Below are 25,119 nucleotides of genomic sequence, written 5' to 3' on the forward strand. Positions count from 1 at the left end.
AACTTGGTTGATTAAAATAATAAGGTTTTCAAAAAGACTGTCTTATTTCTTTGTAATATGAACATTCTAAAAAAGTGGTATTCATTTTCAACATCGTTGCATTTGCAAACTTTACATATTCGTTTTTACCTTTCAATTCCTTCCATTTTTTTCTAAAATTCATAATTATGATTTGTCTTATCTGTCTTAATTTATATATATAAATGAATATGTTATAAAATGAATAATTATGTTATGAAATAAATAAGTTATGATATGAATATATTTTCAATATCATGTAGACCTAATTTGTAATTTGTATGATCTTAATAAGTATAATCTTATAAAATGAATATGTTATAAAATGAATAATTATGTTATGAAATGAATAAGTTATGATATATAAAATATAAAATAAAACAACGACGTAGGCACCACGCAATGGGAGTTGACCAATCACAAGCGACAGTTCGTATGATCCCAAAAGTAGGAACCAACGCCGCTGATTGATAGTGAATACGATATATAATATCAATTAACACTGATTACACGAGCAAATTATCAAGAAACACTTCACTCTGCTTGAACTAAAGGCTAGCCCCCAATGGAAGACAAATCTACTATAGCCTCATTATTTTAGATTTCAAAACATTCTTTTATGAAGAAAATCAATGAAGCTTGGAACACACAATTACAAGCTCAATTGTATTGTTTGGCTATATTGCCAAGATACGTTCAGGGTGACATTCAGTATTCTTATTGGACACATACAAATTCGTTACCCTTTCAGACATTATTAGAAACCGCATCAACGAGACGTCATGAGTTCAATCGATTCTTGCGATTCAATTTTGTTGACTGTCTCTCAGTTGTTAAATATTATTAAGTGAGGTGGTGGTGGTGGTATCGACACGCAAGAAGTGCAGTAATAATGTTTATCAACGGATTATAAGTGGAGTTTGAAATAAAATATTTAAGAAGGACATTAGTAGATATCAATAACTGAAGGGAAGGTTTAAACTAAGGTACTGACAGGCATGTGCCTATTGTACACATTTTAGTGTGAAACATCCCAAACTTGCAGAAAAGTTGGTTGAGACTAGAGATTTTTCTTCGTGCAGCCCCCACGAGTTGTATTGAAATGGCAGAAACGGAGCAGACTACAGTTGAGGAAGAGTTTGCAACCACAACCACCCTACATGGGGTACAATACATTGCAACAAGTAAAGCATTTATCATTAAGGTGCTCTGGTTGCTGGTGTTCCTAGGCGGGCTTGGCGTATGCACCTGGCAGATTGTACTTCGCATTGATGAATATATTCAATTCAATGTAAACACAGAGATTAAGTTATCCTTCTTATCTGAAATGGACTTTCCAGCAGTTACGATATGTAATTTTAACAGGTATATAACATAACGTACTTTTATACACACTATCAAACTAGTTTGACAAAAAATATGAGGTGCTCAAATATGGTAGTGATATTCCCAAATATGGTAGTGATATGACATCATCATGTCCATAAATGGGCACATCACATTTTTTGTCACATAACATTTGATAGTGTAGATAGAGAACCATTTGAGGTATTATAAGAGGCCATTTTGAGATGTTGTTACAGTCTATTATATGTTTGAGATAGAAGAAGATGATAATCACAATTTGCTATGCTTATGCTAATAGCTGTTAAAGTACAATTACTGCAGTAACTGTAGAATCAATATGTCAAAAAATAAACTGTTTTCATTACAGGTACCGCAATTCATCTCTCACAGAAGACGAACGAAAGATCATCGAATACTTATGGGAAGCGGAAGATTACGATTATTACTCGGAATCGGAACTTGAGAACTATTCGGATATCTTCGGAAGCGAACCGTTTAACACATCGGAATTCACGAGGAGGGTTGGCTTTCAACTGGACAATAAAACGGTAGAGTCCTGTAAATGGCTGGACCAGACATGCTCTGCTGCAGTAAGTAGCTACGCTCGACTTGTTTACGTCATTGTTTTTGTCATGCCCAACGTTCACCAAACTCCCAGACAAAACACAAGTCTGTAGAGTTCCATTCCATTACTCATGAACTGTTGCCAGGGGGGTTTCGAAAGAAACCCTTTTTCCTGAAGTGCCCATTTCAAACTAAAGACTCAACTTCAAAAGTGCTGGTAAATAAGTCAACTCATGAAAATGTTTTTGGCAATCCAACCTAGCTATAGCCGGGCATTCTATTCTCATCTATAGGCTATATAGTTCTACATCTTTTCCTCAGTTGCCCTTTTGTTTGTGTGTGTGTGTGGGTGGGGGGTTGTGGTGGTGAGGATAACCCCCTGTAACAATCATGTCTATGGATTTGTATATCTAGCATACTTATACTATATCATATTCATATTATAAGATTGCCTGACATTTACAAGTATAAAGCAACCCCTGTGACATGTTAGCGTTGAGATATTCATGATCAATTACATCAATTACACATGTGTATTATTGTTTGCCAAATAATAAACAAGCTGTTATTTTCTTACAGCTCAATCGTAATATATTTGCTAGAGAGTCTTTTATTCTCGATCTGCCAACCCTGTTACTTACTTATACATCACTAATTAAAATAAGTACAGTACCAATAATTACTTGCTCTCAAATTATAGCTAACGAGTAAATCCAACCAGAAAACAAAATAAATTGTACTTTAATTACTAAAACTGGTCTTAATAAACAAGAAATGTGGGTGTACTTGTTACGATTCAATCAACTCCATCAATTTTGTATTATAGCCTATACCTTACACAATTCGTGTATTTATCAAGAGACTAATTTCAAATTTCCTAATAATAAGCACACTACAGTTTGTATGTATATTTCATTTAGATGATGATAAGCTTTGATAAGTTAAATTAGAATATGGAATAATAATCATATTAAAGCTAGAGTAAAAACGTAAGTTTTACGATTTTTATGACTTTGGATCATCCAAAAGAATTACTACTTGAATAATAATATTGATAGATACATTCATTACTTTACATTAGGCCTACATTACTCATTTTATATAGCGCTCTTAGAATGAAACCATTATCAAAAGCGCTGTACATTGAAATTATGTTCCATAAAAGAAACGTTTTTAGTTTACGCTTAAATCCATCAAAGTTAGTTTCAGACCGAATTGACATTGGAAGATCGTTCCATAACAGTGGACCTGAGACGCCAAAAGACATGTCAGCAAAGGTTCTCCTGGTTGTTGTGGGAACATGAATCGAGGCCCGATCGCATGCAAGATAGATAAATTCGTTATATTATTGTCAGAAAAACCACCAATCATTGAACTAGGCATATAAACTAGGCATATAAACTAGGCATATAAACTAGGCATATAAACTAGGCAAAGGGGAGTGGCATCTCGAGAACTGAAATGTCGGGAACAAAACTCGACGGGTATGGCAAAAAGCCTACCCTAACATACCAGCACACACAATGTATTTAGGAAAAACGTGCAGAAGATCTTTGTATTAATGTTTAATGATAAAGCCTGTGACGACAACAATTCTGTTGTTATTAAAATATTTGATTGTGAAAGTCCTTCACTTGGATTGTTTAATATAAGACACTTTATATGATGGCGGCCATTCGATTGACATTGAAATGTCCCTCCTCAAATCTTGAGAGGTTTGCTAATAAGATGACTCGGTAACAATGCAATTTTGAGATGTTGCTAAAATGCAAGTGCTCCTCCCGCCTCTCTCCCCACTTACATTTGAGCAACAACAGAGATTTTTACTACATTAAAAAACAAATAATTCCACGACGACGTTTGGTCACTGTATGCATCTATTTACTATAGTTAATTTCGGAATTGTATAAGCGGGACACAGAAATACGGACGTTCAAGCAAGTTTCGTTGTATTTTATCTCATTTTATATTATTCTTTCAGAATTTCACTCACATTTTCACATCGTACGGGAATTGTTACACATTCAATTCTGGTGAAAGCGATAACGCAATATTAAAAGTAAAACAACCAGGAGCTGGAAATGGCCTACAAATAATTATAAACATACTCCAGGTAAGAACACAGTTATGATTTTGATTATAACGTATTGAATATCAAAAATTAAAAGGTGGGTTTTCGTTTCACGACGCGCAGATCTACTATACGATTAAAAAATTATATATATATACGCATAAATAGTTAGTAGCCTTTCAACGTATTGTCTTGGCGTTCGTCTGTGACGCATTCTATACAACGGGGCTCTCAACACTGTCATTGTTGTTAGACAAAGGTGATCTCCTTAGAGAAATGTCTCATGTTTACCTGTGTTTAAAGGCTTTCACGATCTGTTATGCAAAATGGGTGTTTGAGTCAATAAGTGATTTTAAATTGATATTGATTCGGTTTGATAGTCAAATAATTGATTCATTAATGTACCCGAATGTATACTGCGAAATTAATATTTATTATCGGAGGCTAATGACATATTAGACTCGCTGGATTAACCAATAAAACTTAATTAAGGGCAGTATTATGCAGTAATAACATTAAATGTAGATTTATTGATTTCGATACAATGACACTTGAGTTAATTTTACTCTGTAGAGAATAATATGTCGTCATTCAATCTTACTGGACCTAATACGTATTATTTTAACAGTGAATTTCAACGTATATAATTTGAATATAGAGCATCTTATATTTTAACTATGTCAATATCAATCAATCATTTAATCAATCAATCATTTAATCAATCAATCATTTAATCAATCAATTCAACTTAATAAATGGTCTAGGTTCTAGACTATACGGTTTGGCTCGGTATTCCTAAAAGAAAAACATTTTGGCATACAAAATGACAACAATCAAAACACAGCTGTATGATACTATGTACTATGTTGTGTATGTAAAATTAATTTCTTAACTATGAGTTCCCACAAAAAACATTTTTCGTATATTTAATGTTATTGTTGTTTTATTAAAGAATGAATATACAGAGACTAAGGACGGGAACATCGAGGCAGGATTGAAGGTACTGGTACACGATCAGAACGAGCCGCCTCTCATAGAATCAAAAGGAATTTCAGTCCCTCCAGGCTACCATGCGTTTACGTCTACTAAACGTATCCAGGTAAGTGAAGAAATATACGCAGCACCAATCCCCACCCCCAACATACAACCCTCTAACATCACCAACCCACAGGCAGTAACCAGCCTACGCATCTATACGCTACATCTCACACATGCACATAAACATCGCTTATCCAAGGCTATATAACAACAGGACACTGAGCTCGCCTCGTAACAATCCTTTGATCTTATGTTTGGCTGCGACAAATACCGACAGTATTACTGTACCATGTACATATTCTCCGCGGCACGGTATCTGGTGAGTGGAACTGATAGTGTCGCAGCCACAGATAAACCCCTTGATCTACGGAGCTCAACATGTATTTACGACTAAAATTATTATAAATAAATTACATAAATACGGAGATTTTCATCTTATAAAAAACAAGATTTTCGCTTATTTATCGTACAGTTTAAAAGTAGCTACCCTTCATTCGTCCTATGCAACTTTTCTTTTGTTTCGATTTGAAGGTTACAAACTTAGATCCACCTCACGGAAAATGCCAGCCTTCTCGCAAATTAACATACTATGACCAGTATACGCTGTCTGGTTGTTACATTGAATGTCGTTTGGACAGGATACTAACCGAATGCCAATGCCGACCAATCAGGTACGTGAATACACAAATTCAAAAACAACTGTAAGCCGCCTAAAGCTGATTTTCCACTAGGCGAATTTGTTCGCGAAAGCTTAAACGCATGCGTATTCATGTTTCCTTCTTCTAAATCCTTCACTACGTATGCGTATAAGCTGACGCATAAAAAAGAATATTAAAATACACGTCACGCTTGATTGTGGCAAACCCTCCATTCATTCATTCACAAAGCCGCTGAACAGATCTTTATTACGTCCCACTAGTTTAACGAAAGCGAGTATGGAAACATTTTTGTGTGACGATATAGAGGGCGTCCTAGAATATTATCTAAAGTATCCTTATTTAATTAATAAAATACATATATACACTGTATGCATTTCTTATATAATTCAGTAGAATATTAAATAATATTATAAGACGAAATATTGTCATTATATGTTTTTAGATATCCCGGTAACGCAACAGAGTGTACGCCAAAACAAACGAACTCATGCGCAAAAGATGTACTTGGTAAGCGTCAATGGGCCATGTCTAAAAGACAATTTACACAGACGAGCGGTAGCTTGTACCACATAGAATCTGTAATGGTCATAAGGAGTAACTACATTTTTATTACCATTACCGCTCGTCTGTGTAAATTGGTCTTTAGTTGTTTTTACTTATGCTGATCATGGAGAAATAAGCAAGTTATGATTTACTAATCCTCCATTCTGACAAAAGCGAGCTTTCATTGTCGTCATGACGCGCTATGCGATTACGCATGCTCACGTTGCTGAGCGTTCGCAGATTAAATGTCAAGTGGCACATCGTGAGGTCACAAAACTCTTCAAGCAAGTGCGTTTGCTAGTTTTACTTACGTTTACATTGTGTCCAGTCTGAGTCGGTGGCACTTCACGCTACATGCTCCGTCAGTGTGTCATCCTCATCATCAACAGACTCAGACAGTTGATTTCCCCAAATACCAGACTTCTTTTACAACTGTAGAAATGACAAATAGTAGTGTTTCGAGGTGGGTAAATTTCTGGTTGTGTTAATTTTGTTGTAGTTTGGAACAATATCTTATCAGAAATGCTCAATCATTATTTAATTTTGATTTCTAGAGAGGTTAAAAAGTGGCAAATTACCAGAATGCGACTGTCCAGTACCCTGCAAATACACAACGTTTGATACATCGGTAAACTACGCATCAATACCGAATAAAAACGTCGAAGAAGAACTGGCAACACTCTATGGCGCCCCACCGGCATATATCACGTGAGTGGAAAAACGCAATGATATATAAAGCGTCAAACATTCGACGCAAACGCGTTTAAGTCTACATCAGAGCGTTCAAGAAATAATTTCAAATAAATACAAAATTTGTTATTGATTGGCTTATGCTTGGTTCCCACTAGACAAGGACGTAACGCAATGTAAGTGAGTTGACCAATCTGAATCACAAGCGAGGGATTATTCGAACTGTCGCTTGTCATTGGTCAACTCGCTTGCGTTGCGTTTATGTCCTTGCGTTGCGTCTCTAGTGGGAACCAAGTTTAAGAAACGTTAAAGTACAAACACTGAGAAGTAGTTTTTGATGTTCAGCTATTTAAAATAGTTAACTCTGTTAAATTTAAATATTTTAGTATACTTATTTTTAGTTTACTGGTTAGATTTAAATGTTTTCATCTCAACAGGGAAAACTTTATCTTACTGGACGTGTACTACGACGAACTTAACTTTCAGGAGTATAAACAGAACGCAGCCATGACATTCTCAGCGCTTCTTAGTAAGTATCGCTGATTTAAATTGTTTTAAAGCGCAATGTTATACATAAAATACATGTTTTGTTTGACGTACACGTCTACAGAGAAATTGAAATGAATTAAGAAAACTATACGTTGTGTATTGGAAAGGGCGGGAAAGCACCAGAACTCTGGATGTTAAATTTTTCTTAATGACGTCAGTGGTCTTACAGCATATTTTTATTATTATACTCCAGACGTGAGGAGGCAAACATACTTTATACGTATATATGACATGTGAGTACAGGCACTTAAAGCCCTGTCTACACTATCAAACTGTAGTTTGACAAAAAAAAATGTGATGTGCCCAAATATGGTAGTGCTATGACATGTCCATATAATATGGGCACGTCACAGTTTTGTGTCACATAAGGTTTGATAGTGTAGACAGAGCTTAAGAAATGTTGCTTGGAGGCATAACAAGATTGTTTTCTATTCTGTAGGTGATATCGGTGGCCAGTTAGGTCTTTTCATTGGTGCTAGTGTCATAACATTTGCTGAGCTTGGTCAGTTTTTCGTGCTGAAAGTACAATCTATATTCCAACAAAACGGTTCAAGCAAACTGAGAATTGGAGTAGATAACAACGGTTTGGAAATGAATTGAGACGTGTAAGAGACTATGTAAGAATACCAGAACTAAGTGGAGATTACGCGATAATCGATGACGTCACTCAGTGGCACGGATGGCTTACCGGTAGATATTGAATATATAGTTGTACTAATGAAGGGCTAGTGTTGTTGGAAAGCTCTGCTAATTTTTCTGGCTGTTTTACTTTATCGTTTTGATTTAGCTTTTTGTCATTATTTTTAGTAATTTGCCTTTGGATTTATATATTTGTGTATACAATATTTATAACAGAGAATTGAAATAAAAGTGAGATGAACTCGATACTCGAGTTCATCACTCGATAAACAACGTAATAAAACGATTGCGATAAAATTGATTGATGTTAGTACATAAAACAACGCATCACCCGAGAAATAGCCAAATGGCCAAAGGCATGTTTTCAAAACGTGTGGCAACAATCGGGAAACGCTCTTCTTTTGTTGTCAATAGACTTTTATTTCTCAAAAATATCGATCTCAATTATATAAATTAGTATATAATAATAGCATACTTATAATACATGTTCCTAAAGTTCTGTCTACACTATCAAACTAGTTTGACAAAAAAATGTGATGTGCCCAATGGTAGTGATATGCGCAAATATGGTAGTGATATGACATCATCATGTCCATATATGGGCAAATCACATTTTTTTTATCACATAAAGTTTGATAGTGTAGACAGTGCTTTACATAATATTAAGTGTCGACGTCATTTTAATAAACACGTGGTAGTTTTACTACAAACAAATATATACAGTAGAACCTCTATTAAGGGGACACTCTCGGTGCCCGACAAAAGTTTGGTTGTAATTTACGCAACGCAGGGACGTAAACGCATCGCAATTGACTGTCGCTTGTGATCACTCACGTTGCGCCTCGTACGTCCTTGCGTTGCGTCTAAAGCTTAGTTATCACTAGAAACGCAGCGCAAGCGAGTTGACCAATGACAAGCGACAGTTCGCACTACCATCGCATGTTGGTCAAATCACTTACGCCTAGTGGGAACAAAGCTTTAGGAGTGCGCAGGGGGAGTATACCTTACAGATAGATTTGCTATGATGTAGTTTGTTTACTAAAACTGTTATTATTATGAGATGTATATTACATGGATTCGGTGTATTTAATAGGAACATAAAACATCAAAATGAGGAGAAAGTAAAACAATAACTGCTCTGTACGTGATAAGTAAAATGGATTTTTTCATAAAATTACGAAATAAACAAAGAATTATCCTTGTGGTATTCTCTGCTATATAATAAAAAGACAAACATGAAAAATATATATTCTTTTGATAATGATTTTGCTTTTAAATTATTATAGTTGATTTATGAAGAGCATTCAAACGTGTTTATTGCCTATTACTACTGCTGGTGGTTGTTTTTAATTGCATATTAGTAACAAGCTAGCAAAAAAGGTAACGATTTCCAAAATCAATGATGAGAAAATACAACTAGATGAAAGATCAATTGTGTTATCCTATTATATTGTGAAAGTTCACAGAAGTCAACAGAGAAAGCGTTCGTTCTGCGTTTATATAGAGGGCGATATATATTTTCAATTTTATACGAGAGTGTGGTTTACCCCAATGCAATAGAAGCCGAGAACCAAACTGTAGTAATTATGTTTACATTACCGCCCTCTATCGATACCTCTATCAACAAACTTTTGGAAGCAATTGCTTTACTATATTAAAATCATGGAGGAATTATGTAATTCTTCTCACATGCTATAATCAAATGATATAATACAAAACTGCAGGATTCTCTAATAGTCCTGATAAACTATTTCTACAATTCGGTCCATCGGGCCAATTAACAAAAAGGATACAGGCCTAGGTGCTTAATTTGTCCTGAATTTGTTTAAAATGATTACTTTGCTGCAGTTTATTTTTACCAAACAGAAATTATTGTTCAACCGAGTGCCTAGAGAAACGTTTCTACGGCATCGTTTAAGACAACATGGAATACATGAGAATGTCCATGATGGTACAATTTAAAAGGAAACTCTTCTATCTGAATGCCGCCCTCAACATTCAGAACCATATTTTAAGTTACAGTATAGTAAATACTATAAAAAGCAAAACAACCCCGTGTAAAAATGACATTACAAAATGTTAAAAATAGTATAAATCCTAAATCATTGTGGTGGTTACAAGCCTGTGCTTTCCTAAAATCTATCGTTTGAAGCACACAGAGTACAGTGACCTATTATTAGATGTGCTCACTTAATATAACTTTTTTTTCTAGCTCTTGAATATTGAAATTAAATATTTCCAATATCTAATCAAATACTCGTTCAGTTAAATTAATCCTGGCGTTTCACCTAAACAAGTCCTCGCCGGCTCAAGTGTGTTTGTTTACAAGTATTCTACAAGTACTCTCGCGTGATCGACGATATCAAACCAATTCAATTTGTTGCATAATAATATTCAATGTTGATTTTGTTCTTTTGATAGACTCAGAATCTAAATCGAAGTTCGGAGACTTTGTTTCGAAGTCCGTAACTCTGTGTCAATCAAGTGTTTTTTGTTGGGTTTGTTTACTTGTAAAAGAAAATTGAATTTTGTGCACGCGCAAATATTCGTCCTATTCAAGGCAAATATCATTTGATCACAAGGAAGATTGGTTTGTGACTAATGTGAGCATGTCACTGCTAAGCTGTTTTTACTGTTATTGTGTTATACGTGCTGCGCGTAAAACACTATTTTAACTTGGTGATATTTAGCGCCCTCATAAATTTAGATAACTTTTGTGGTGGCTAGAAATATATAATAATCTATACAATAAGGGATGCCGCCAAATTGCCGTTATCTAAGCTATATGTCATTTCATTTATTTCATTAAATCATTAACACAGCAAGTTATAGAGATTGGCTAGAATTACAAAACCCCGCCCATTTGCTGTCAGAGTGTGTTTCTGTTGGCTACATGAACATCCATATACCAAGATAACGAAGGCACAAAGGTCTCAATTAATGATTAACCAGTTTTCATGTACGGTATCTTACGAAGACGTAACAAAGTGTATCTCACCAAAATAGCGGCAACATCAAACGTACCGACAAAGAAATCGTAAGCAATATTTACTTGGCCTATGGTACGATAAGTTCCAGTTCAAAAGGTATGCGCACTACGTGTCATCTTGCCGATGTGTGTACTTGTGACGGTCTTGTGAGATAAATAGGTTAAATAAACGTAACTTTCAAAAATCCAATAGGTAGAATACGCACTTGAAAAATATTGAACAGGATGCTTGAATGCAATAATGTTAATAATAAGATAAAATAACAACAAAAGACCTCACACTCTCTTGCATTTGTACATGATAACGCTACGCATATACCTCAATGCAAACTATCCCAGACAAATAAGTGTGCAACACTTGCCTAAACACTACACGTCACCTACCTATACACATCATAACTTTATATTTCACACCCTTTTCCTATTATGTGGTAGGCGAACTATATACACTTCTAAATTCGGTTATTTGCTATTTTAGGTACCATTTTGTGTTATGATAACAGATCATGAACAACCCCATTTATGGCAGGGAATAAAGATACCAAAGTGTTTGATGACACTGTTAAAATATCTGATACAATATTGCACTATGTCAAATATCTTGATAACAGTATCGTAGTTAGTTTAGGCTGCTGGCCTAGATTAAATATATTTACTGATATTGATTTTGATATTGTCACTTTTATGGAAACAAGTATCAATTTGTAAAAAGTTTGCAGAACTTGAAATCACAGAAAGTTTTCCGGAATATAACGATGACGAAGTTTCTAAATGAAAAAAAGTTACAGAATTTTTAAATACTTTTAAATACCAATAAAATGGTTTTCTAACGGAGTTTTAAACCACGCTAAACAATACCCTTCCAAATGTGTCCTCTCTGATGAATAAACAACTTATTATATCTTCATATTAATTAAAACAATACCTATCTATGATCGGGAAAGATCCTGAGACGTGCTACTCAAGGATGAGCACAAATGTTATCATTTTGATGATACAGATTTGATTGAAGAAAAATTATAATTTAGGCCTATAGATACGATGTTTCCAGTATTTAAAGAACAAAGAAAAAGCAAAATTAAGAGTTTAAAAGGTGAAATTTAAGATTGTTGAGGAATTTGGAGAATGAGTAAGAAGAATCAGCAAGCTTGAAGAAGCAAGTAAAGACAGTTTGGCAAAAGTCGCCGGAAATCATGCATGCATAAGAAGACGGTTGGTTTCAGATTGGTTTTAGCTTTAGTAAGTTATTGACACTATTTGTGAAAATTAAATACATTGTAATTCCAAAACTAAACTGGTAAGATTACATGCTGACCAATATAAAAGCAAAATGTTTGTCAATAAACTGTCACTGACTTTCGTGTTCCGCTTCCTTTTCCACGGAATGGTTCAATTTCTTTAGCATATCAACTATTTAAATTTAGAATAAAATTTGGTGAGATTGTTTCTACAGTGTACAACATTTTTAAAAACGCCCTAATATAAGATAAGTTTGGCTACTGTAGGTCATCTTATTTAATTAACTTCAGTTTTAAGTTACTATATTTAATATTTCATCACCACTAATAAGAAGAATGTTGTGAAACTCACTCTTCCTTGGCTAGATCGAGCTGGGCTAGATGACCACGCCCTAACTTCAAGATGTTGAATTACAATTTTCAAAGTAATAACCGTTGTTATGTATTTTGTTTTTTTATGATAAAATGTATCGGTGGATAAATACAGTTTAAAAATCAGTCATTAAGGCGACTCTACATCCTGCAAAACAAGATAGCAGCCAAGTTATGAAACTGCTTTACCCGTTCCTCTTCTTCTGGTATCATGCAAAGACGACATTTTATTTGCTTAGTTTATCAAGTATCGTTTCGTCAGTGTGTTTACATTAGCTGTCTTATCTAGTTATAATAATGTACTACGATTAATTAGTTGCTGGTTTCTGCATTATTCCTTATTATCTGCATTTGTCGAGTTTTGGCGAATCTTTGAATATGCTAACATACATCTTTTTAATTAAATAGTCCGGTTGTTTTAAAATCTCGTGGAACGGTTATTAATTTGCTTATGTACTCATTGTAGTTAGAGGAGGCCTATATGTTTTTTTTTCGATCGCATATTCTAGTAGGAGAGTGATTGGTTTATTCTATGAAGTTAACAATAACACTGGTTTCACTTTCGATAGATGGTAGTTAATAAACACAAAGATTTTTAAATAAAATCTTTGACAATCATAATAAATCGTACTGTGTATCATTACATAAACTAAAACTATTATATTATATACGTCAAATACTTTTCCTTTCATTCGCTAAATGCATACATTAAAAAATATTTAACAAAAAAATGTCATTTTGCTTTGACGGATAATCTGGAGAATTAAGACATTTCTCTATACATAGCTTGGTGAATTGCCGCAAAAACATTGTTACTTTGTCAAACCATGCAACCCTACAGAAAATGTACCGGTGTGCCTGCCTTTCTTTTGCTTGTTTAGGCCGTCATTAATGTTGAAAATATCTTGTTTATATTAAAATGTGTAGGTCCTGGGTCGGGAGGCGTACCATAAAGGTAAACACATTGCCGAATTAATGGGAAGTGGTTCTAATTATTAACAATAATTAGTTATCAAAGTTTCTTAAGGTAAATAATTGTTCAAATTGGTATGTCTACTTTGTCTTATTGTGACTTTATACTTCTAATTTGTGGTTCCATTGCGGCTTACTTTGAGTTCGTAATCCCTGTAATCGTATTTAGACTTTTTGGACAATTCTCTTTCACAGTGGCCATTCTTATACAATTGTTTTTCGATTGATTGAGCCGCAAAACTATTTATTGAATTCTAATTATAGTACTGAATGTCCTTTTCTCTGCCATTCATAGGCCTATAGAGATGATGAGTCAATATTGGCCGTGGGATATTCATCACCAGGACACAGTGTTGTATGGTTATTCATTCGCTGACAGTTACAGTTAATTCGTTTGAAGACAAAAAATGTACATAACGATAGGGCACATATTCCAGTTGTGTTGTTATTTCTTTGATAACGCTACGTTCGAACAAGTTTGGAGTTTGACCACTGCATACAAACTGGTCTCCCTGACATATAAATTAGTCTGCGTCCGCACACACGTGTTCAGTTTGTTTGATTTGTTTGTGTTGTGAAACGTTTAGCGGACTCCGCACCATAACGGGATCTGGCAAATTAACGACGGGCTACAAGAGTACACATTGCAAGATTTTTACTGCCGTGTTATTGCACTTAATTGAAATTATCGACACTTAACATTATGGATGGTAATAATCAGTATTATAACAGTTTGTATACATCTACTAACAAGGAACATTACTTATCGACGCAACCAACATGTCAGAATCAAAGTGTGGGGTATGGGGGATCGCCTCCAGCATGTATTTACGCTAACCGGCAGACTTTACCAAATGGGGGTTATAGTGGCGGCGGTGGGGGTAGTGGAGGAGGGTCGTCAATGGCCGTAGTAGACCAGCAGTTAGAAGACAATTTATTAAGTCAGTATGCGGCTTCTTGTCAGATGCAAAACCAGACTTCACAGATGCAAACCGACACGGCAACCCTGATGATGAAGCTGCAGCAGCAGCAGACGAACCCGAATGAACGGTACCAACCCTACCCCTGGATGAAGCAGACAAAGTCACACGCACACATGTGGAAAGCAAACTGGCAAGGTATGTTCACTCTCATTTAAAAAACCCCGCTAATTATAAGTGATTACTTAACAAAGACCTGGTCGAAAAGGTTCGTGATTAAAAATTTTAATAAAGTGTGGCAAAGTTTACTGTTCTAACTTGCACATTTCACATTTCAATTGAGGTCTAAATGTGCATAATGTATTAATTTCCGAAATTTTAAATAACTATACAAATTGATAATTGTTGTAATTAATCAATTCTATTTTAATAGTTCTCACAAAATCTTAGAAAAACATTGTAAATTTTGTCTCCCAGATATTTTTTTGACTCACTTGGAAACAAGTTTTCAAACTTTTACAGATTATTAAAGGCATATATATATATATTTTTTGCGAATAATTATAAAACTTTTGCCGAATAAAAGGAAAGAAATTCTCTCAGTAACAAAGTTAAACTAGGAAACTGTACCTCTATCAAATTGTGTTTGTGTAGGTTAATTATTTAGTCTCAATTCGTCTTTAAGAAGATTTGGATTGTATTGTTGTTTGTAGCATGACACAGGTTACAAGATTAATTGGTTTAATGGTTTGTAGTCATTGTCTTATTTTCCAATTGTTTTATTGGGCTACAGTCTTGCATTTTATTGGAAAATGGACAAATCTAACCAGGGAAGAGTTTAAATCACTCTTACCTGTCTAAACTAATAAGAGTAAAATAATGTAGTCGGATATATTCAATAATTAAGATACAATCCCTATTGATAACTGCAACTAACACAGTACTGTAGTAGTGTAAATAAGTTATTGATCGAAACTTAAAACTTAAAATTAGTATGTTTTCAGTTATGTAAAGAATGCTACATTATAAACATATTATTAGAGAGTATTTACAGTAATATAATATGCAAAACAAACTCATAAGGCATTATAACGCAGATAAGGCAAACGTAAAAATACGGTAATAGTACAGAATAACTAAAGATTAACGCATATACGGTATACCGCAGTATAAGACTATAAGTATAAGAATGACACAACAGTGACGCCCCAAATATTTCAGCGCGCGTGTTCAAATAATGTAGACAGTTAAAACAAAAAGTATTATTATATCAAAAATGATCATAATGGTTAAATAATGGTAAAAATGTTTATCCTATCCTAGGCCTATCCGAGAAACAGATGAAACGAAAAAAAATACTAAAGTGAGGCTAAATCCAGTAGGTGGAACGAGAGAAATAAAAATAAGGGTTATATAGGCCTAAAACGTACATCATCATCAGCATGCATTTACGGAACACGACTTATTAAAAACATTACCGATAGTTTTTAATTCCTAATCTTACTTTGCGTTTGGTCCTACTAGGACGCAACGCAAGGATGTACGCGCATTGCAAGTAATTTGACAAATCACAAGCAATGGATTATTCGAACTGTCGCTTATCATTGGTCAACTTGCTTGCGATCATGCTTACGTTGCGTCCTAATGGCAACCAAACTTTACAGTTCCAATGACCAGTTCAGAATCTGTGTTTATAATCGCAAATTATTTAAAGTGAGAATCTCCATTCGACGCTGGTTTAATGGTTAGGGCCTACACTAGTACAAATATTCAATGATATAAATTAATATATCCATGGATTAATGATTAATCCATGATATATCTTGTAATTCGTTCCGTTTTATTGATTTCACAAAATGGTTCATAACACACATGGGGTTTACAATGGAGAAATAAGTTAACTTATTTCTCCATAGGTTTACAAAATGGTAAATGATTAATACATAAATAAAAATTGAGGGACGATAGGCTTACAATATTAGAAAAAACTAAGAAAATAAGGAACACACTTTTCAAGGAAAACATGGAAATATGTATGATTTTTCAAATAAAATAGAAATTAATGAAACTGGTTATTAATTGTGCAATATTATTATTATAACGATACGATGATCGGAAAAATTCAGAAATTCAATATAAAAATACTCAAATGTAGGCCTACTACTGTATAACATATTATGCAAAGTGCGTGTATATACATTTGGGGCGGCTTTTTCTCATTCTCACAATATTTCCTCATCTTATCGTTTTAAATTAATTAAAACATTTTCAGTATATCACAGGGCGGTTTAGAATTAATGTTCTTTGCCTGTTGTGTTTATATACTAATTATGTGATATGTATATAATCCTAGTAACTGTATAACTTATTTGACTAAAACTCAATGTTTGAAACTGTGATCTATATATCTAATACACTAAGCTTAAAACGTTTTTACACAGTAGGCTATACCGAATCGCATGTTTTGTTTTGAAATGTCAAAATGGCTTGGTACACACGCAGTCTGTAGGCCTAACATACAATTCAATTTCATATCGTTCGGCACTTAATTGTCGGGTTAATGTTTTATCGGCGAGCCGACCTCCTCACAATTGTGATTGGATACGTTCAAATATCATTTCTTCGTCTGTATACACACAGAAAACTGGAGGACGTTTTCCGGTAAACTTCAAAGAAGCGAAAACACTCTAGCGCAAGTAGTAGTATTTGCCTCGCAGCCGCTACACTGGACCTTTGGACGGTGTACCTAGCGAGTAAAATATATAGCATGCGCAGCTGCGGACTACGTTACTTAGGAATTGCAAATAATATAAGTTGCGACTGAACAAAGTTTAAATCGATATTGGAATCTGTTTTTTCAGATAAAAAGAAGCCGCACCGAGTGCGCTTTTATCGCCGTCTTTTAGCGTGGACAGATTCGAAACAAAACCGTCAACAAACGTAGTTATGCAGATGTAAATCAGCCGTTTATTATTATTATTATTTGGCCGCCTATACTGTGATATTTTTGCTTGGAAATTATGGGAGCGTACACATATCCTCAATGTGCAGGATTCAGTCCAAAATAATGCTAGTTTAGTCAATAGTTCTCCTGTAATTGGTGTACGTGCAAATGAGAAACTTGGCCTAAATGGCCTATTGAAAACATTTGTTCTCATACCCGGCAATACATCCTATAACAAATTGCTGCCTGTAAAGAGATGCTATTGTGTGTGCAGCACCTTTACACAATACTGCCCTGATTTACGAAAGGGCATTATCTCAAAAAATGTAGTTTTGAGTAAATAAGCAAAACGTGTTTGAGTTTATCTTTAAAAATCTAAAGACAAATTAATGGTTTTTCAGTTATAATAGGTATTAGCACATATATAGAAAATATGTAACATGAATTTTATTTTAATAATTTATTTTTTAGGGGGTCAAAATTGAGATAATTCCTTCTTGTAAATTATTCATACTAACTAATAACAATAGATAATTTAACAAAAGGCATTATCTCTATATTTACATAGAATGTACACTACAAAACATCTAATAGCACAAGACAAATATGTTGCATTAGGGATAGGTTAAAGGTAATGAGAGGGAGTAACATGTGGATGTTGGGCGAGGGGTGGGGAGGGTGTTTGTGGGGGTGGGGATGGGTTTAGAGGGGCGGGATTGTGGTGCTCGCTTTGGAAGGATTTCATGAAATTTGATGACAAAAACAACCATTTATAAAAACTCGATTTACAGTGATTTATCGCATTTTCTCTCTTGATACAGATTATTGCTTTATGCATTATATTTACAAGTTTTGTATTTGATATATTTATTCGTTTTCTAACAGATTGCGTACGTTTGAAGTTGGTAGATTTTTCCAAAAGTTTTCTGTTTGTGGAATCAATTTCTTTATTATGTTGTCTTTTTTAATTTGTGGAATTCCTGTTTTTCTTTAAAAACTCTCTAGACATAACTGGTATCCATATATTCACATTTCCGGTTTAATTTTGTTACAACTTTTTAAAATAGTACTTCTTTAACATCATGAATTTTTAGTATGCGTAGAAGTCGGTATGAGACATTTTGTTGTCTATAAAAAGTACAAATTTATTAATATTATGCAAATATATTAATATGTGATAGAATAGTCAATGTAAAGGAATAATCAATGTAATGGAATTCAATGTAATGACTACGCTTACTTACAGCCACACCCAAAAAGCTCTATTCAATCAAAATGTAATTCAAAAGACTAAAATACAAATTTCCCAATGCCATTGTTTTATAACAAAAGTTGCTTAACATTGATTTAAATATCAATTGGAAAACACTACAAATGACCATTGGACTTTTTTTACATTTTCAAGGATGATAACGAAGACATAAGTAATAAAAAGTAATAAACTTAGGCCTACTCATTCAATAGGCACTTGAAAATGTCCTTTGTAGTCATGTTCTTCCATTTTAGTTTGGTATCCGCATAAATTTATTTTAGTGTTGTCAAATACAATATTTTGATTAAAAGATTCAATTTATTTTAGTTAACATCTACAAACATAGTTTGAGCGTGCTAATTAGCATGCATCAAGTCGACCTCTGATTGGATAATTGTTACTGCTTCAGTGTGCAGTCAAGCGATCATTTCCTGTTGTCTATTGTTTTTTTAAGATAATGCTTTCTGCTGAATTTTTTGTAGGTATGAATAAAGATAATGCCCAAACTGATTTTAATTTTGTTAATATTTTTAATATTTATAGAAAAAATTTTTAGTAGCTGTTAAGTTTAAATGATAGATTATACCCTCAAAAGTCATGTAAGACAAAAATCTCAATTTTGAAAAAAATTGAGATAATGCCCTTTCGTAAATCAGGGCAGAATAGTCATAGATATCACAAACCCAGGTGCGGCGCGTACTAATAGCTAACATTAATTATGTTATAAAAAGTGATATCAGACGACAAGCTTCTCACAAAAGAAAAAAAATAACAGTAAATAATTAAACAACACACGCTTGTCGTCTATCAACAAGTTTTGTATTAACTAGGCCTACCGTACTGAAATTGTTATATTTCCCAGCAGCAAAAATAGATACAATACGAGAAGAGAGAAATAATAGACGCGCGCGTGATAAATTTGCTGAATGTCTATACATGTAGGTTTTTGTACGCACTACGCGCGCGTTGATTTCGTGAAACTATGGAAATTTGTCAAAGACTATCGACGATATTGTGAATATAAATCATTATGTCAATAATTGCGAACTGTGTTAATTTGGGATTAATTATGGATAATAAATTAATGGGATTAACTTTGGATGACAAGAGGTAATCGCATGACAGTGACAGTATTTTTATTTTATTCTCTCTATCACTGTGTGCAGGATAATTGGTTTTCGTATTGTTGTCATTTCGTTAAAGAACTAATACTATTAACTTATTAAGTTTCAAAAGGTCTATACATGGTTTCGTATTGAGGTGTTAGCGATGATCTTTTAATGAAGTAAGTCAAGAATCGTAACCTTAACATTACCAATTATTTTTATTTTCTAGGCGCATCGTTTACAGATTTCGACGAGAATAAACGCACACGGACGGCATATACACGTGGACAACTACTTGAGCTGGAGAAGGAATTCCATTATAATAAATACATCTCTAGGCCTAGGCGCATAGAACTGGCCGCCTTGCTCAATCTAACTGAACGGCACATCAAAATATGGTTCCAAAATCGACGAATGAAGTGGAAAAAGGAGGAAGCCAAGAAAAAACCGAATGAGAATGAAAATGAACAGAAAATTTCATTGGACGAAAATGCGAACGCTAAAACTGAACTACCAACCTCTCCGTTGTCTGCAACGTCGTCGTCGCCAACAGAAACGTCATCACCTACTAAAATTACGTCACCGGTTGCGTGTGCAACGTCTTCGTTATTAAATTCACCAATCACAGACACTTTTCCTTTATCTACTTCGACGTCCTCGTCAACTTCACCGCCAATGTTGTATCCTGAAAACATTATACAAAAATCGATATATTAAAGTATTAATACACGTACTTTTAAAAATGGTCGCATAACACCATTCGCATGAACCTAATCACAAAGCTGCGGATTGATACAACTTGCCATAATTTAAGAACAGTTTCGTGCATTTGTATATAACGCACAACTTATAGCATATTTTGTGATTTCATTGTTTGTTTTGTGTATTATTATTATTATAAACTTTCATTTCAACTATTTAACTAAGATTATATTAATTTAGATTAGGGCCTATTGTTGCTAAAATATTGTCTTAAAATGAAAGAGTTACTTTGTCAGGTACAGTCGTAGCGTTCATAACCAACACCTAAACTAAGTACAAGATTAGGTCATGGGTTACTTAATTTTACTCTGATTTTGTGGTATACTGGATTGACTAAAGTATGCACTCTGTGGAACTGTATAAGCAGCAACAACAACAAATTAGCATAACAACGTAATGTGGTTGCGGCAACCCATTGTATGTCACCTTAATTGTGGGTCCTGCACTGTAGTAACTAAAATTGAATTCGTCATCATTGAAACCTTGTGTTTTTGTTCCAATTATCTGTAAAATGTTTCGAAATGTCAAAGATAACCAGATATTTTGTAGAATTCGTTATCCATAAATACATAACCATTTGTTTATTTTTAACACTATAACTAATGTATTCCTATACTTTCATACCACTATTGGCCATTATTATCTTCATTTGTATATATATATGAACTTTGACCCGTCTTATTTAAATATTGACACAACGCGTGTATTATCGCGTTTTGATTGTGTACAGTTTGTGCGGCGTTTTTCTTTGATGTAAATATAATATATATAGTTATATTTTGTGTACGTCACTACATGTGTAGTATTATAATGACGAGTATAGTTGACGTTTAAACGTTCTAACGATAAACTTGTTATGTGTTTTACTTTATTTTATGTTGTTATTTCTGTACCATTATTTAAACTCATTAAAAAATCGAAAATAAATATTTAAATCTATCATAATGCATTTGATTAGGTACATTCACCAAGGGTGTGCTTGGTTCCGCTAGGACCCACACAACGCAAACGAGTTGACCAATGACAAGCGATAGTCGAATAATAACATCGCTTGTGATTGGTTAAGTCCTTACGTTGTGTTACGTCGTTGTGTTGTGTCTCTAGTGGGAACCAAGCATTACTGTTCATTTTCTATGTTACATTGTCAGACAATGGAGTAATCTGGTCGTACAATGTAATATACCTTTCACATCACCTAACTCACACCAACACAACTCCGGAGTTTTGTGAAATTGAAAAGAGTATTTTTTTCAAAAACATACGACGGTGGACTCGATACTAGATTTATGCAAAACCTCTAAGCAGAATATTAGACAGACATTTACGTTATTCGTCAAAAATGTAAAAAATTATGTTCTTCCTTGTTTTCTGCGCCTTTCCTATTAGAATAATATTACTGCACCTGACCGACCGATGTAGCTTTTTCATGCGTAGGCCTATCTGTTATAGGAATTTGCCGCCGGACTCACATACGTCAATAGTGGTGTTTTTTGTCCATATGGAATTATCTCAGAGAATATTATCAATTTAAATTTATATTAACTCTCCTCCTTTTTCGTCATACCAGTAGCCTATCTAAATTTGGCGCCAAATGGGCCAAGTTATGGAGACACCTTGCTGAATTTCTGTCCGTATGGTAAATTATCTTTGCGACAAAAAATGTCGTTATTATGAGAAAACTACCATTGCGATTATTATAATATGTTATTGGGCTGGGAATAACTTACCTAATTAAAAGCATTTAAATGTGTCACTATTTTCGCAATATACACTATTTGTATTGAATAAGTACAGCATGAAGATACAGACTCATTCGTCTTTCAGTTCTTTGGTTAATTTACATAATATGGATACTACGCATGCGCGCGCTTCTTGCTATGCAAAATTTGCATCAGCTGCTAGACTAGAAACCAATAGAGGGCGCTAATTCAATATCTATTAACTAATGTTTATCTGTTTTAGTACGGTATTGTATAGGCCTTGTAGCATAATAATGACAAACAAACTGACTTTTGGATATAATATCTAATTTTTAATTTCATACAGTCATATAAATATATAATACAATAGATATACAGTTATTTGTGCTGTGAGACTATTTAAAGCAAATGAACTATTAGAAATTACAAATTCAGCAAGTAAGCGAAGCTTGTTCATTTGGACACAAATATGCAACAATAATTTTATAAAATAAACTGATTATGGATTATTGTAATTTAATATTCACAGCTATGATTAGGCCTATGAATTGAAGTTTCTCGCATTCTATTCCACATCTTTAATTGATTTCACCGTGAGGAGGACCGGACTGAGCCGGACACTGACGTTACCTAGTCCAGATAGGCTAGATACGTCTTGTAAACACATTTCTGCGTTTGTTTTACCGGTTTATTAAACATAAACAATTCAGGTCACATCAATTTTAGAAAGCCTTACAGTGAAATCATTGTCGAAATCGTTCGGCCATAAAAGAAACTCAGACCGTAATGACAACGACCTCAACCTTACGTCAAGAATTATTATTCGCAGCATTTAAATTTCGCGCGCATCTTATTTCAATTTATGGAGATAACAAACTATTCTAACTAAATAATAATAGTCAATTTTTAACAAGATTTTTTCCTTTGATTTTGAAGATATGTTCTACTAGAACAATTGTGCTTCTGAGTGAAAGTGAAAAAAAACACAATACAATATATAAAATTACATTGACAATGGCAAAGAATGGTAAACATCAATATATACACATTGAGGTAAAACACAATTGTTACCACACAGTAGGCTTAGAAAAAATTGTGCAAGACTCACCAAGAATGAATGAACTGCCTATTTAAATCTGGGCATAATGTCCAAGTTTCATTCGAATTGGTACCATTACATTTAGGTTATTACAGTATGTCCTTAATACTAGGCCTACAACTTTTGACGTAGAGAATCTAAATATAGATTTAACTACATATTTCATACCACGAATAGGTAATGTGTAAAAACCACCCAAAATGATTCTGAATAATAATACGTATGTACCATACACAAGTAAAATATGTTACTGAAAGGAAGAGTTATGGTAATACAAATCTTTATTGTGCATATCTTCAACATTCTCTAAAGCTCTGTCTACACTATCAAACTAGTTTGACAAAAAAGTATGATGTGCCCAAATATGGTAGTGATATGACATCATCATGTCCATATATGGGCACATCACATTTTGTTGTCATATAAAGTTTGATAGTGTAGACAGAACGTAACAACCGTCATCTGGGCCAGTCATAATATAATAATACATAACAATTTATGAAATCGTGCAATTGGGCCTGTCGTATCAACCAGCGCACTCGATGGAGTCCCTTAATTTTTAGTAGGCCCCGCTTATCAGCAAAGTTCAAGAACTGTGGTTTCTATTGTGAAGAGGTCGGACCACTTCACACAAATCGACAGCACTAACACAATATCGAACAATAGAATAGTGATAAGTTTAATGTAACTAGCTTCTATGAGAGTCGCTATCTGACCATAATCGGATGTATTATCAGCTTAACATCGTGTCCCAGACGAAAGGTCTATTTGCAGAGCAAATACAAATGTCGGTGTTGATCATAGAACGACCATCTAAATTGATACATTAGTTTTAAACCAACGCCATAGTCACATGATTAAAATATTTTCAACTATTTCAAGTCATGCGCGCGTGCGTGCATTCCTGATTTTCACGTCACACTCGTTCAGACAAGTGCAATACACAATTAAAAAAGAATTAAACGTTTTGGTGGTGCAATAATAAATAAACTTCATATTTAACAGTATAATATTGTAACTTTCTGTGTACAGGTAAAATAAAACAAAATATAAGACATAATAATTAAATGCGTCAAACATGTGCGTTTCCAACGACTTTCCGTTAAAATTAACGCAATCCTCCGAAGAAAAGCGTAATTTAAAATCGGTTAAAAGGTACAATACGATTTGTTGTTTTAAAAGATGGTTAGCTTAGGTCTACATTACTTTTTAAAATATTGCTATTGAAAGAACTGAAAAAGACATGGAATATTATAGTTTTAAGTTATTACTAAACTAGGCAAGAATGGAATGAGATACGTTAGTATTTTCATGTTATATACTCAAAACATATTAAACTATAAAAATACTTATTATAAAAGTAAATATGTATATTATTTACAAACACTTATTTCAGGTGGTTTTAGCTTTGAAAAACCTCGTTCTATCATCAATCTCACTCTCTTTCTCTCTCAACTTTGAAATGTTTTGATCAAATATCGTCAAGATTTATAAAGACTTGAGACACGACGTTTGTGATTGGCTGGAAATGGGTTCCTCTTTTATTAAAACAGTTGCTGATTGGTCAGTCATTCTGTAAGACGCAGGATGGTTTCTCAGCAATTCTTTTTGATTTGAATAGCCTGCTACTCCTTCAATAAAACCTGT

At 33.9% G+C, this 25,119-nt stretch overlaps 2 protein-coding genes across 2 annotated transcripts; both read left to right on the plus strand.

Annotated features, from left to right (window-relative positions):
• The first annotated feature begins 872 nt into the window (after positions 1-872).
• Positions 873-8,641, plus strand: LOC144842269 (acid-sensing ion channel 1-like). Its single transcript, XM_078698694.1, has 9 exons — positions 873-1,383; positions 1,733-1,955; positions 3,911-4,042; positions 4,953-5,099; positions 5,570-5,709; positions 6,140-6,204; positions 6,795-6,948; positions 7,368-7,459; positions 7,919-8,641. Exons 1-9 carry the CDS (start codon positions 1,121-1,123, stop codon positions 8,077-8,079), a joined length of 1,377 nt encoding a protein of 458 aa, XP_078554820.1. The 5' UTR covers positions 873-1,120; the 3' UTR covers positions 8,080-8,641.
• A 5,751-nt stretch (positions 8,642-14,392) lies between these two features.
• Positions 14,393-20,628, plus strand: LOC144843502 (uncharacterized). Its single transcript, XM_078700288.1, has 2 exons — positions 14,393-14,807; positions 20,141-20,628. The coding sequence occupies exons 1-2, from the start codon at positions 14,393-14,395 to the stop codon at positions 20,626-20,628; spliced, it is 903 nt and encodes a 300-aa protein (XP_078556414.1).
• The last annotated feature ends 4,491 nt before the right edge of the window (positions 20,629-25,119 follow it).

Source organism: Antedon bifida, chromosome 5, assembly GCF_963402885.1.
Source record: "Antedon bifida chromosome 5, ecAntBifi1.1, whole genome shotgun sequence".
In the NCBI taxonomy this organism is placed as follows: domain Eukaryota; kingdom Metazoa; phylum Echinodermata; class Crinoidea; order Comatulida; family Antedonidae; genus Antedon; species Antedon bifida.